At 44.2% G+C, this 14,455-nt stretch overlaps 1 protein-coding gene across 7 annotated transcripts in view; it reads right to left on the reverse strand.

The window, feature by feature from the left end:
- The window catches only part of trh (PAS domain-containing protein trachealess), a 1,432,279-nt gene that overhangs the window by 1,199,453 nt on the left and 218,371 nt on the right, over positions 1-14,455 (reverse strand). For all 7 annotated transcript variants that reach the window (XM_069316255.1, XM_069316259.1, XM_069316258.1 and 4 more), the window contains one exon: positions 14,053-14,115. In XM_069316255.1, coding sequence (XP_069172356.1) covers positions 14,053-14,115 — 63 coding nt within the window. The remainder of the gene's footprint in view (positions 1-14,052; positions 14,116-14,455) is intronic.

Below are 14,455 nucleotides of genomic sequence, written 5' to 3' on the forward strand. Positions count from 1 at the left end.
GCAGCAATACTCGCCAACATGTTCTGCATGAGTGCATCTGGCCAACCTTCTGTGCACGAGATGAACGCTCATTTGTCCTCGAACTTATCCATCCACTTCGACCAGTCAGTACAGCAAAGGCGTCGCATCTAGCAAGGTGGACGTTTGATTCCTGATTGTCCAACCAACCACTTGGGGTGGACGGTAGAGCGCCGGTCTCGCTTCAAGCAGGTCGGCGTTCACTCCCCGACTGTCCAAGTAGTTGGGCACCATTCCTTCCCTCCCGTCCCATCCCAAATCCTTATCCTGACCCCTTCCCAGTGCTATATAGTCGTAATGGCTTGGCGCTTACCGCTAAAAATTCAATTCCTGATTGTCCAAGTGGCTGGGTACCGTCCTCATGCTCCCCTTCCTAGTGGGGGTATACTCATACTGCCTCGGCACTTTCTCATTTCACCTACACTCGCGTATCAGATGAATCAGGTCACGAGCTAAATGCAGAACCACAAGGAACCCAGAGAGCTCTACCCCGCCATTTATGGACATCACGTCATTAGGGCCGCATTAGACGTGTGAGAGGTTAGCGGGTTGTGTGTACATGATTGAAAGTCTCCTCGACAAATTCCACAGCGAGGCGTGCTCTCATGTGCTCCAATCCTGGTCATTTACGCTGGGGTAAAAAAAACTACTCTACTGGCCGCAGCACACCGAGGCTCCAGGAGAGTAAATGCTTCGTAATCTCTGGATGCCATCCGGTATGAGCCTAGTCCGATATTATTTGCTTAAGGCTTGTTAACCATGGTAGTCACCGTTGACGGTGACTACCATGGTGACCGTTGACGGTGACTACCATGACGCCCTCCTGACAAGCCGGAAGTGCGGCATCACAGAACACGATTATCACGTGACCCCAGAAACCAGTTTGGCCAATGTGTAGTTAGCAATTTTGCTCACATGTATCCAGGCTTCAGCCGCATGTATCCAGGCTTCAGCCACACGTATCCAGGCTTCAGCCACATGTGTTAGGTGGGCTGTTCGTACACTCCTAGACTCAGTCACATGACTAAGATGGCCACCTTCCCTAGCCTCAGCATCATGACTTAAGATGGCTACCTTCCCTAGCCTCAGCAACGTGATTTAAGATGGCCACCTTCCCTAGCCTCAACACCATGACTTAAGATGGCTACCTTCCCTAGCCTCAGCAACGTGATTTAAGATGGCCACCTTCCCTAGCCTCAGCCACATGACTTAGGATGGCCACCTTCCCTAGCCTCAGCACCACACGAGACAGTTATATTCTCCTCGCAGCGCAGACATTTTCCATTAGTTCCAAACACTCTGAAAATTTTAAGGCTGAAAGGAGGAGCTTTAGCATACGTATTGCTTCATTACCGGTATCTATATTCAAGTGACGGAGAGACGGCCAATTTTATATATCGGTTCAATCGAACAATCAAACTCCCAGCTGTTTGTGTTCAACTCCCAGCACCCAGCTGTTTGTGTTCCCAGCACCCAGCTGTTTGTGTTCCCAGCACCCAGCTGTTTGTGTTCCCAGCACCCAGCTGTTTGTGTTCCCAGCACCCAGCTGTTTGTGTTCCCAGCACCCAGCTGTTTGTGTTCCCAGCACCCAGCTGTTTGTGTTCCCAGCACCCAGCTGTTTGTGTTCAACTCCCAGCACCCAGCTGTTTGTGTTCCCAGCACCCAGCTGTTTGTGTTCCTAGCACCCAGCTGTTTGTGTTCCCAGCACCCAGCTGTTTGTGTTCAACTCCCAGCACCCAGCTGTTTGTGTTCCCAGCACCCAGCTGTTTGTGTTCCCAGCACCCAGCTGTTTGTGTTCAACTCCCAGCACCCAGCTGTTTGTGTTCCCAGCACCCAGCTGTTTGTGTTCCCAGCACCCAGCTGTTTGTGTTCCCAGCACCCAGCTGTTTGTGTTCCCAGCACCCAGCTGTTTGTGTTCCCAGCACCCAGCTGTTTGTGTTCAACTCCCAGCACCCAGCTGTTTGTGTTCCCAGCACCCAGCTGGTTGTGTTCCCAGCACCCAGCTGTTTGTGTTCCCAGCACCCAGCTGTTTGTGTTCCCAGCACCCAGCTGTTTGTGTTCAACTCCCAGCACCCAGCTGTTTGTGTTCAACTCCCAGCATCCAGCTGTTTGTGTTCCCAGCACCCAGCTGTTTGTGTTCCCAGCACCCAGCTGTTTGTGTTCCTAGCACCCAGCTGTTTGTGTTCAACTCCCAGCACCCAGCTGTTTGTGTTCCCAGCACCCAGCTGTTTGTGTTCCCAGCACCCAGCTGTTTGTGTTCAACTCCCAGCACCCAGTTGTTTGTGTTCCCAGCACCCAGCTGTTTGTGTTCCCAGCACCCAGCTGTTTGTGTTCAACTCCCAGCACCCAGCTGTTTGTGTTCAACTCCCAGCACCCAGCTGTTTGTGTTCCCAGCACCCAGCTGTTTGTGTTCTCAGCACCCAGCTGTTTGTGTTCAACTCCCAGCACCCAGCTGTTTGTGTTCCCAGCACCCAGCTGTTTTCAACATTATTACCAGAAGTCTTTGAGTTAGTAAAATTTTGAGTTGGGGACGGTTTAATATTTAGCCTTAAATATGGCAGTAACAAACTAAGTTTACAATTCATGAGAGAACTGGGTAAATATGATTTAGAAAACGGGTTGCTGATTTATGGTACAAATTGCCGGGTATTTTAATATACCAAGGATCGACGAATTGTTTTAAGCGTAGGTTAGACATTTTTATGAGCGAGTTTGGGTGGATTTAAATAGGAATTCCTTCGTATGGGTCAATTTCCTTCTGTAGGTTCCTTATATTATTATGAATTTAATTGAGAAATGTGCAAACAACCCCTATTTATGATCGAAACTTTTTCTCTATGAAAGTTCTGGGGAATTTTCAGTGATTGTTTTCGAATTTTCAGTTTTCATTTTCAGTAAATGTCGTTGACAGATATGACGTCAGAACTCTACCAGCTCCCATTTTGTTTAAACAAAATAATACTTACAAATTTCAGATTAAGCCTATCATCATCCTCATTACATCAATTTACATATCTTCATATGCAACATATTATTATTTAGGAATCCGTAATGATAGTTGTAGGCGAGTACGACCATCGGAGGCAGAGTAATGTTATGTTGAACTACGGGGGTCGTGACTTGATTTTGAAAAGTCAACATTCAGATTACAAAATTGGGATGACTTTATTTTCCCAACTCACTTAGCCCTATGTACGAGATACTGGCACAAGCTTGATACTCTGATAATTTGTGACATAATCCAGCATGTTTAGAGTGCACTTAATTAAGTGTATCCGGCAGCAGGTCAAGAAAATACTGGCATAGGAACATCATGATCAGTGTCCAGGCACAACAGGCTTGACCCAAATACTTCAGGTCTGTGCTACTGTTTCCAGCTGCTGCACAGCTACCACGAATATTATCTATTTCTTATCTTCTTTACTTCAGAAGGAATTTAAAAAAAGTAACTCTCCAAAGTTCATTTTATAATCCTCCTGCTGTGTGGGCACTTCACGACCAGAGATAAACTGTAATAATAGTTAAGTAGTAAAATAAATGCAAAAGTCAAAGTGGTCTACTACAGAAGGACAGTTAACCTTAAGTAAGGATAAGTAAGTAAGTAACCTTAAGTAAGATAGGATAATCTATCGACTCCCAAACATTCCCTTAACCTCTAAACTGCTCAGATCGCCATATGCTATTTTTCCCCATTTGATATGCTAATTATTTCTAACCAGGCGCACCTCGATGTTGTATTTTTAACAGAAACAGGTATTTAAGAATTATCAAAAATACTAATACAAATAAATAATATAATGCTGAAAATATCCTTTTATGACCTATTTCCAAGAGATATAGAGGGCTACCCACTCATGTGATCATCATGCTGTGTGACAACCTCTTAGTCGACCGGAACATAACCGAAATCATTATTTTCACGCTTCATCGAATTATAACGTTTAATCCCAACTAAGATTCATTAGTCGATACAATGTTAACCTCTTGGTCAAGTTTTTAAGTCTGTGACGGCGCAGTACTCGAGGAAAAACTAGCGGACTTATCAACACCACTTATTAAGGTTACAGCCTCGAGTACTTCCGAGTGATCCAATTTAGTAAACTGCCGTCGTAACAAGGCTCTCAAGGTTCACACCACGAAGCAACGTTCTCACACGTCCGTCCCAATTGACCTTATATACGCACTGAACTTCACCGTTGATTGATGAAGATTAAGTCACCCAAAAGGTGGCACGGGCATGAATAGCCCGTAAGTGGTGGCCCTTTTGAGCCATTACCAGTATCAAGAGCTGATACTGGAGAGATCTGTGGAGGTGCGACTGCACCCTGCGTGACGGGAGATGTCTCCCGGACCAAATGGAGAACGAACTTCACCATAAACGCCACTCCTTTAAGGAGCCCGAAACCTGTAATTCTCATGTACTAAGCTGCACAATAGTTTGTAAGCTGTTTGTTGGTGGCTTAGCTGAGGATATTGTCCCTAGTAGTAACTAAGCTGTGCGTTGGCGGCTTGTCACAGGATATTACGGCCTAGTTAAGCCTTTAGTGTGATGGACTATTCAGTGTATTTATATATGGGAATCTCTGAGGCCTTATTAATCATTACGACAAATAATTTCTTGTAACTCTGTAATTGAATGTTTATTGATGAAAGCGTTCTGTTCACGACCTTTATTTTCAAACTTAATGAGTTTCAATAGTCAGGTGTACAAATAAAAAATCCATGCAATATGTTTCTTTAATAGGCAGGTTAGGCAGGCAAACAAGCAGAAAAGCAGGCTAGACAGGCAAACAGAAAAGCAGGCTAGACAGGCAAACAGAAAAGCAGGCTAGACAGGCAAACAGAAAAGCAGGCTAAGCAGGCTAGGCAGGCAGGCAAGCAGGCTAAGCAGGCTAGGCAGGCAGGCAAGCAGGCTAAGCAGGCTAGGCAGGCAAACAGAAAAGCAGGCTAGGCAGGCTAAGCAGGCTAGACAGGCAGACAATCAGGCTAAGCAGGCTAGGCAAGCAGGCTAAGCAGAAAAGCAGGCTAAGCAGAAAAGCAGGCTAGGCAGGCAGGCAAACAGAAAAGCAGGCTAGGCAAGCAGACAAACAAGCGCACATTATGTAGCAACATTCACTGACCAATCACAACTCTTCCTTCAGGAGGCGATATTAACTTGATATTCTGGTCGTTACGCTTCAAGAGTCGTTGTTGCACAAACACATTTATGCTTTTGGAAGAGTTGCACATTGTTTCAGGTGTTGAGCGCTACTCACACACCTGCGTCGGAACGGAAGGTTCAAACACGGTTACTGTCCTCGCCCTCACCCCTCTATAGTCCGTGGATCATGGTGAGAGAGAGCAAGAGGGGGCAAAAGAGGGAGCAAGAGAGAGCAAGAGGGGGCAAAAGAGGGAGCAAGAGAGAGCAAGAGAGGGCAAAAGAGAGAGCAAGAGAGAGAGCAAGAGAGAGAGAGAGCAAGAGAGAGAGAGAGCAAGAGAGAGAGAGAGCAAGAGAGAGAGAGAGCAAGAGAGAGAGAGAGCAAGAGAGAGAGAGAGCAAGAGAGAGAGAGAGAGCAAGAGAGAGAGAGCAAGAGAGAGAGAGAGAGAGAGAGAGAGAGAGAGAGAGAGAGAGAGAGAGAGAGAGAGAGAGAGAGAGAGAGAGAGAGAGAGAGAGAGAGAGTGTTAAACAAGCCAAGAAGGAGGAAGGGGTGAGGCGGTATTATCAGGGATAGGGAATGGGATGGGACAGAAGGTAGGAATGATACCCTACCAATCTAATTGGATGATCGGGGATTGAACGCCGACCTGCATGAAGCTCTACCGTCCAGCCCAAGTGGTTGGGCCACGTAGGGAGGAACGAAGACATGAAGGGACCCAACCAGGAACCTCCACCTGGCCGTCGGCAGCATTAACAACCAACCAAGACAATGTTTTCATCTCCTTGGCTAATTAACAAACCATCTCTCCACTCCGTCTTCCCGACGTCCCCACAATAGGAACTCGACAGTATAAATGTATTTTCGCGAATACGTGAACTCAGTTTCACGGACTGATGCTTTCCACCTGCAACTTCTTGCGCAGGAGTCCACACATCACAGGTAAACCCACAGATATAATCACTGATGGCAAGGCCACCTTTTGAAGCCCTTGAAAGCTGAAGATAAAATACGAAATGTTGTATTAAAAGAAACCGAGGCTCTATTTTGACTGGGAAACGTGTATACATATTAATATTATTTTGGTATAAAAGATTTTAAAAGTGGTGGGTATGTGGGCCTGCGGGCCGCTCCAAGCAACAGCCTAGTGGACCAAACTCTCACAAGTCAAGCCTGGCCTCGGGCCGGGCTTGGGGAGTAGAAGAACTCCCAGAACCCCATCAACCAGGTATCAACCAGATTTATTTTTGTTACTAGTAATTACGCGACTAGTAATTTGCAGAAAGAGAGAGTGAGTCACAAGTCACCTGGAACTGTTGCCAAAGGAATTTGCGGAAAGATTTCGTGATTTCTCATCTTTTGAACACCACTTTGCATTATTCTGAGCATCATTCACCTTCGATGTTGCCAAAGCAGAAGAAAGCCTGCAGACAGAGCTATCAGAAATGCAGCTGGATTCTACACTCAAGAGCAGAGTGTCTTGAAGTGAGGATACCTGTTTCTTTTCATACCTTCCTGAAAAGTTGAAAAATTTCAGGAAGTTTGCCACAAGGATTATGACAATGTTCGGTTCTACATATGTGTGTGAACAGTTATTTTTCTTCATGAAATCAACAAAAACTTTTCAGAGAACAAAGCCGACTGATCAACACTTGTTATTTCTGATCAATTGAGAACAGTACAGACATTTCAGGCAGACAGCAAAAATTGTCATTAAAAAAAGATGTCAAACCTCAGGACAAAGCACTAACAATGATTGAATAGTTGTAAATAAATGTTCACTTTGAAGTGTTGTAATAGTTGCACAATGTATATGTTGCTGTTTCATAGAAGTCTATGTTGGCGTTTAAAATTTAGTTTTTTGTTCTTTTGTTAAACTACTTCATTACTTTGCATTCATGAATGTGGCGAGCCGCTAAACCTCAGTATGAACATTGAATGTTTCTAAGTTCAAGTAATAACAATTATTCTGCAATAATTTTTATTAAATGACTTCAATTAGTTGTGGTGTGTGGCCCTCATGACAACACAAATGTGGCCCCATATGGCCCTCGGGGGATCTTCAGTTTGATATGCTTGTTGTAGACCAACAACGAGCCTAGCAGTGTAGACCAACAACGAGCCCAGCAGTGTACAGCAACAACGAGCCTAGCAATGTAGACCAACAACGAGCACAGCAGTGTAGACCAACAACGAGGCCCAGCAGTGTAGACCAACAACGAGCCCAGCAGTGTACAGCAACAACGAGTCCAGCAGTGTAGACCAACAACGAGCCCAGCAGTGTAGACCAACAACGAGGCCCAGCAGTGTAGACCAACAACGAGCCCAGCAGTGTACAGCAACAACGAGTCCAGCAGTGTAGACCAACAACGAGCCCAGCAGTGTAGACCAACAACGAGGCCCAGCAGTGTAGACCAACAACGAGGCCCAGCAGTGTAGACCAACAACGAGCCCAGCAGTGTAGAGCAACAAGGGGCCGCTACACCCTGGAGCGGCCTCATTGGGGTGCTAGTGTGAGCGGTCCGTCGCAGGGAAGGGAGGTCACGCGCGGCGTCTGACGGGCATGGCGATAGATCCGTTTCCGCTCTTGTCTTACGATAGCGGTGGGTGGCTGCCGACGGCCACGTTCCCAGGGTTGTGGGGCATTTCGCTGGGTCCTCCCAGACCCTCCAAGGACTTTTAAGCCTCCGCTCCCAAGACACCGCCAGGTTAGCAGTCTCAGACCCTTAGAGCTGCGGCTCCTGGGCTCCATGCCGTCACCAGCCCCCGCTATCCCTTAAAGTTAACATGTATAACACGTAAATAAAATATAAAAAACCGCTCCCATTTTCCACCTCGGACGGAGACATTAAGACCCATTATAACCGTCTAAGACGATGACAAGTTACTTCGTACTTGTGATACAAATTCAGTTGGCTTCGAAGTTCATATGCGTTGTTAATGATTATACAACACATTATCCCTGTTATTAGAGGTTAATTCAGCATGTCCTCCTCTTTCCTGCGTGCTTCTTCTTCGGCCGCTGGTGGCAGAATGCTCAATTCAGGAGCTGTTGGCAATACTGCGAGTGACGTTAATTTATATGCCACTTATTTTTTGGCTGTTGATAACACTGTTTCTTAAATTATTATACAAGTCAAAGATGGCCAGGGGAATGGAGGAGAGAAGAGAGGAATGAGGAGTACCCGACGTGAGGAATGATTTGTGTAGATAATAAATTGTGGAAGAGAAGAATACGAAATAGTTTTAGATACAAGCAACTGAATTTATATTAATTATGTAATTAAACAGTTGGTGCACGGCTGAGCTTGTGCTCTACACGGCACATTGTTGAGGTAGTGAGTGTTGTGTCCGGTGAGGGGAAGGTGTACACTGTGAGGGGAAGGTTACTGGGGTGTACACGGTGAGGGGAAGGTTACGGGGTGTACACGGTGAGGGGAAGGTTACGGGGTGTACACGGTGAGGGGAAGGTTACGGGGTGTACACGGTGAGGGGAAGGTTACTAGGTGTACACGGTAGGGGGAAGGTTACGAGGTGTACACGGTGAGGGGAAGGTTACAGGGTGTACACAAGGTCAGAGGAGACTTAAACATGCACAACGATACCCAACAACAACTTAACCATTATAGATGACCTTTGCTCCCCATACTGCCCATACCAGTCAAGACCCATTTCAATCCACCCTTCTCACCCCCTATACCTCTCCAATCAAATTATACTCAGTAAATAAAATCATTGTCTTAATAATACTCTGGGTGACGAACCGGAGCTAAAATTCATGTTTTATGTATCAAAGAAGAAAACATCGTGTTCATACAAGATTGAGAGACTTGTATTCAAGACAGGTGTCAAGGCGCACGTGACGGGGGAAATTGAGGAAAACCAGCAGAGTTACGGCCAGTCGTGTCAGCCGGAACCGACTGGCAAGTAAATTTAAATGCATAATGACAACATGAAGCTGCTTGTATATCACTGCAGATAACACTCTACATATTCAGTAGGGACGAACAACGTCACCCTTTACAACCCTCCGTCATGAATACTTCCTCTCCACAAATGCAAAAATATATCTGTTTTTTTTTCAATCATGATTCTGCACTAAACATTTAAACATTTTCAAGATTATCAAGTTTTTGTTTTTGTTTTTATTGCGTATTGCGTTTCAGAACACATGAAACTTAAAGAGATATACTCAAATGCGGCTGAGATCTGAGTAACACAATGACTTAAGAAATGTTAAGATCTGAATGAGATTTAAGATCTAAGGATTAAGATATTAGTGAGGTTAAAATCTAAGTGAGGATGAGATCCGACTACAGCCAAGATATCTTAGGTGAGGGTGAAGTCTGATGAAGACTTCACCCTCCTAGTGTTACCGTCTTCCTTTTAGCTTGAGTCCTTAAGCACGAGCACGTACAAAATTATAATATACTCAATAAAACCCACGTCACTCCTAATTATGCGAGCGAAACATCCAGGCTGTGAGAACATGCAGGTGGTGAGGGAGAAACTCTAGTGTGATCTCTCAGATATTCATTGTGCATCAAGAAACAAGAGGCAGATACAAGAATATCCTGGATATGAGGATCTGTCTTAAGACGCTCGGCCTGCAAGATGGCGACGTCGAGTCGAAAGCATGAGAGAATGTCACTAGAAACTGGAGGACTTAACGTCGCAAGAAGGGATGCTGTTTCACCATTCAGGAACTGAGACAAGCAGCGAATTCTTGCACTGTAGTTGAGACAGTTGAGGTGCAAAGGGACGGAAATTCATATGTGCATGTGAGACAGCGTGGCAAATTTGGTTGGTGCAAGAAGCACCGAATCAGATTGCAGAAGGTAAAGCGTAAGAACAACAAGGTAACAGATGTTTGGAGACATGATGCCTCCCCGTGTAGGGCAAGTGGAGTTCGTGGACCAGTTCGGGTGTGCTTGCCTCGGCCTGAGCTGGTATGCCGTCTGTGCTTGTATATATGGAGCAAGTTGACCAGACCACACACTAGAAGGTGAAGGGACGACGACGTTTCGGTCCATCCAGGTCCATCTACTTTGACATTTTCTCTCTTCTTTATTTTATTTTATGAATGGCAAGTATTTTGGCAAGTATTTTACCACCTAGTTAACACAAAGTTACTTCTGATACTTTCAAGTTTATTTAGAAGCCTCCTAAACACTGTCGAAGACTTCAAGGCAGTCGGGAAAATTCAGTCAGCCCGTTCAACTCTTTATGCTTGATAATAGTCATCTCGTAGAACTCAAGCAGGTTTTTCACCCCTTCGTGTTAAAGGGATTTAAGGGTCTTTCTACTCTATTTAATCGACAATATCTTGTATTTTTATAGCGAGTCCCCCAATTACCACTTCTCGCATCCTCAAGTCTGTCCACGTACTCCCGCATCTTTTTACAATCTTCAACGAACTTTGTCCTTTGTTTTTGGTTAAAAAAAGTATGACGTTACAAGTAGTAAAGGCTCTAGTACTGACCCTTGTGGTACTCTTATGTGTATTGTGAGACACCTTCCCTCATAGTGACTTTCTTTTGAATATGTTCTTACCCAAGTTACCTACCCTTCAGGGCCCTCCTGACTATCAAGTTTGAGTAGGAGTCTTACCTGGGACTATGCAAAATACTTTCTGGTACCCAAAGAGGGAGCAATCTATTGATTATCTTTTCCCCTTGATTATGCTTACGCTGTAAAATTTCAGCAGGTTCAGCATGCAGGACTTTTAATTCCTTTAAGCCCTGCTAGTGTTATGAAAGTGTTGAAACTTTCCTCACAGTTAGTCTCTTCCTGATCATGTCACATGTCTTCCTGTTAACATGGCAGAATGTTATACTCAATGCAAGTGACGCAGCTAACAGCCAGCACATCCATCATGACAGCAATCCGGCTATACCAAGAACCACCACACAAGAGAACAAGCAGCTGGAGTATGAGGACGGAGTGAAGGAACGCTGCCCAATCACTTGAGCCATCGGGGACCGAACGCCGACCCTGCAGAAAGGCTAAGCCGTCGATGTACCGAGCCAGTCTAAGAGGATGGGATCAATCTGACAGACAACAGGATGCAAGTTAAAAATACCCCCATTCTATCCATACGTCAGAGGGCTGCTGATTATTGTCACCGGACAATTACATCTGCATAAAAAGTTGGTTTGACATACGAGCTAACATTTCATGTGCATTGCAATTCATCAATGCACATCTTAACAAGAGCTGCACAACGAGGTACCCTGTAAATTAGTTCCAGCTCTCCCCATGCTTACTGGCATCTTATGATCAAACCATCAATGATGATCAAATCATCAATAACTACCATCATCAAGCCATCAATGACTACCATGATCAACCCATCAATGACTATCATGATCAAGCCATCAATAGCTACCATGAACAAGCCATCAATGTCTACTGTGACCAAACCATCAATGGCTACCATGAACAAGCCATCAATGACTACCATGATCAACCCATCAATGACTATCATGATCAAGCCATCAATAGCTACCATGAACAAGCCATCAATGTCTACTGTGACCAAACCATCAATGGCTACCATGAACAAGCCATCAATGACTACCATGATCAACCCATCAATGACTATCATGATCAAACCATCAATGGCTACCATGAACAAGCCATCAATGACTACCATGATCAACCCATCAATGACTATCATGATCAAACCATCAATGACTACCATGAACAAACTATCAATGACAGTACAAAAATTCCTATTTCAGAGGAATCTCATAAAAGACCCCCCCCCCAAGGGACTACGCTGTTTATGGAGCACCAAATTAATTTAATATCTTGCATGTTCAAAAAACCACAATTAGACGTAATCATGTAGTTAAGATACGACTTGGAAGCAATATATTAAAATCCCCCCCTGCACCTTTTAAATGAAGTGTCGGGTAGAGAAGATAACAGGTATTAATTATACATTGCAAGACAAGTGCAAGATAAATGGAGGAATTAGCCAAGCATTGCAACACTCTCTTACACTTCCGCAATTCATCATATTATTTGGCCACTCCAAGTTACAACTTCTTCCTTGGGGCAGAGAGAACACCCACTGTGCAATCAAGTTCCTTCTCCCGATTTGCCACTCCGTTAAAAATCCAACTTCCTAACAAACCCAAGCAACTTAGCTAACCTACCAAGTCCGATGCACAGGAAACTCACATATTTGCGAGGCATTAACTTTGATAGTAGGTTACATTTAGAACGTTGGTTACTATGGCGTCCATAACGCGACCTATTACTTGAGTTGACGGGTTGGTGAAGTGTGATCTATGACCACACACTCCCCCTCCAAAATACTTTACCTACCCAAATTAGCCAAATTTTGCAGCGCAGTGAAAGATATTTGGGGCACTTAACCATTCACATTAACTAAATGATGCAATGCGTGAAGAAATATTTAAATATCTTAACCTTCAAACTGATGATCAGGATCATATTACATGGGTTTTATGTACCCGCTACATTAGGATCAGTTTGTCCTCTTCACAAACCAACATTTCCATGCAAAAAATACATAATTAGTATGATGTACAGTTAACTATATGTAAAGAGAAGCACCAAACTGCCAGAAATACCACGTTCTTCCCCGACAAGTGAACGTCTGGGAGTGTTGAGTCACCTCAGCTGAGCCGTGTCTCAGCAGTGAACGCTACAACCCATATCATCTCAGCAGGTTTAAGTAAACACGAAGGAATAATTGAAGCATTATTACTGTGGACGCGGAACCCCGTCACGAAGCAACAGGGTGGACTCAGGACTCCGGCCACGGGTCGGCAGCTCCTATACATGTGCGTCTCATACACGGGGTTGTTGTCATGTACGTCGTTACTAAACCTTCACAAGATAGTGGGCGACAAGAGGCCATCGAGGATACGATCTCCGAACAATTATGACGAATGGCTGGGAGGTTCGGTGGGTCGGTCGGTCTCCCCCACCTCCGGGGAGTCTCACTACACATAATAACCGATGTACATATATTTTTTAAATGTTTTAATATGAAATTCGTCAGACTGAACAAAGGACTCACAAAATGTACTAATCTGGCTACCACAGTGTCTAATATTAGCAGGCAGCTTCATATCATAAAGTAATCTAATCATTATAAGTTTGAAGTTATATGTTATGTTTAACGCCTCACGAAAGCCAACAAAAATATGAAATTTTAGTTATAAAACATCCGGTTTCTTTTCAAGGACAAATGCAAGTGCTGCTGATCAGTGCTGATATATGTGCTCGCGTTTCTGCTGGGGAAACAACACAAACATTCCAGTGTTAAAAATGGCTACTATGAATACTCGTCAATGAACTAACACGGAACTAATACTCGTCAATGAACTAACACGTGGGATGCTCCCGGACGCAGGTTCGAATCCTCGTCACGGCCCTTGTGGATTTGTTCATTTGATGCATCACGTTAGTGTGATCTCTGTGTGTGATAACACGGGTACAATTATTTCTGATATTAGCGCACTTTGTCTACTTTACAATAACATCTTTAAACGTCCCACAAAAACATGCTCTTTCCGAGAGCTGTTTCATAAACTTTTTTAGTAAAGAATATGTTAATAAAAACAGGTTTATAAACTCCACTGTTGGATCTACAATCATGAAACTAATGAGTACGAAAATGAGAAATCCGACCAGAGTACAAGCACCAACAACCTGGTAGAATCTAAAACCTGAGCCTTAATAACGACGACTGTGACATCACACTTTGTGCATACAATATAGTTTGTATGTAAAAACTCTAAACATTTTATCTCTTATTTTGATTCGTTTGAGTCATGTGTGATGACGTAGTGGTGAAAATGTGGTCAGGTGTTAGACCCTACTCTGTTCACCTGGGTGAAGTGTACCAATGTTTGCTCACCTTATAGCATGTCGAAGATGTCTCCATCCTTCACGGTGTCCAGGAGCCTCGTCTCTCTTGCTCCTGAAAGTTGAGACAACTTTTAGTTCACAATGTCTGCATCAGCCTTACACTAGTCTACATACTCACTAGATAATGTCGACAAACATTTGCATGTACGTGTTGCTTCTCTCTCAATTTAATTTTTAGGACTCTTATGGTATAAACACTGCAAGAGCATTTAATTATAAGTTTGGCTATGAAAGCCGACAGACAATGAACACAATGTTACAGGGTCACTGAAATTAACATTTTGTCAAGAAAGGTTCAAGACACCTGCTACGGTGTGCTTCCTGGGGATATGCATGTGTGTGCGTGTGTTAGAAATATATAAATTCTGTAACTATTTATTGAATCAAAGTTA

The sequence above is a fragment of the Procambarus clarkii genome, chromosome 83 (genome assembly GCF_040958095.1).
Source record: "Procambarus clarkii isolate CNS0578487 chromosome 83, FALCON_Pclarkii_2.0, whole genome shotgun sequence".
Taxonomy (NCBI): domain Eukaryota; kingdom Metazoa; phylum Arthropoda; class Malacostraca; order Decapoda; family Cambaridae; genus Procambarus; species Procambarus clarkii.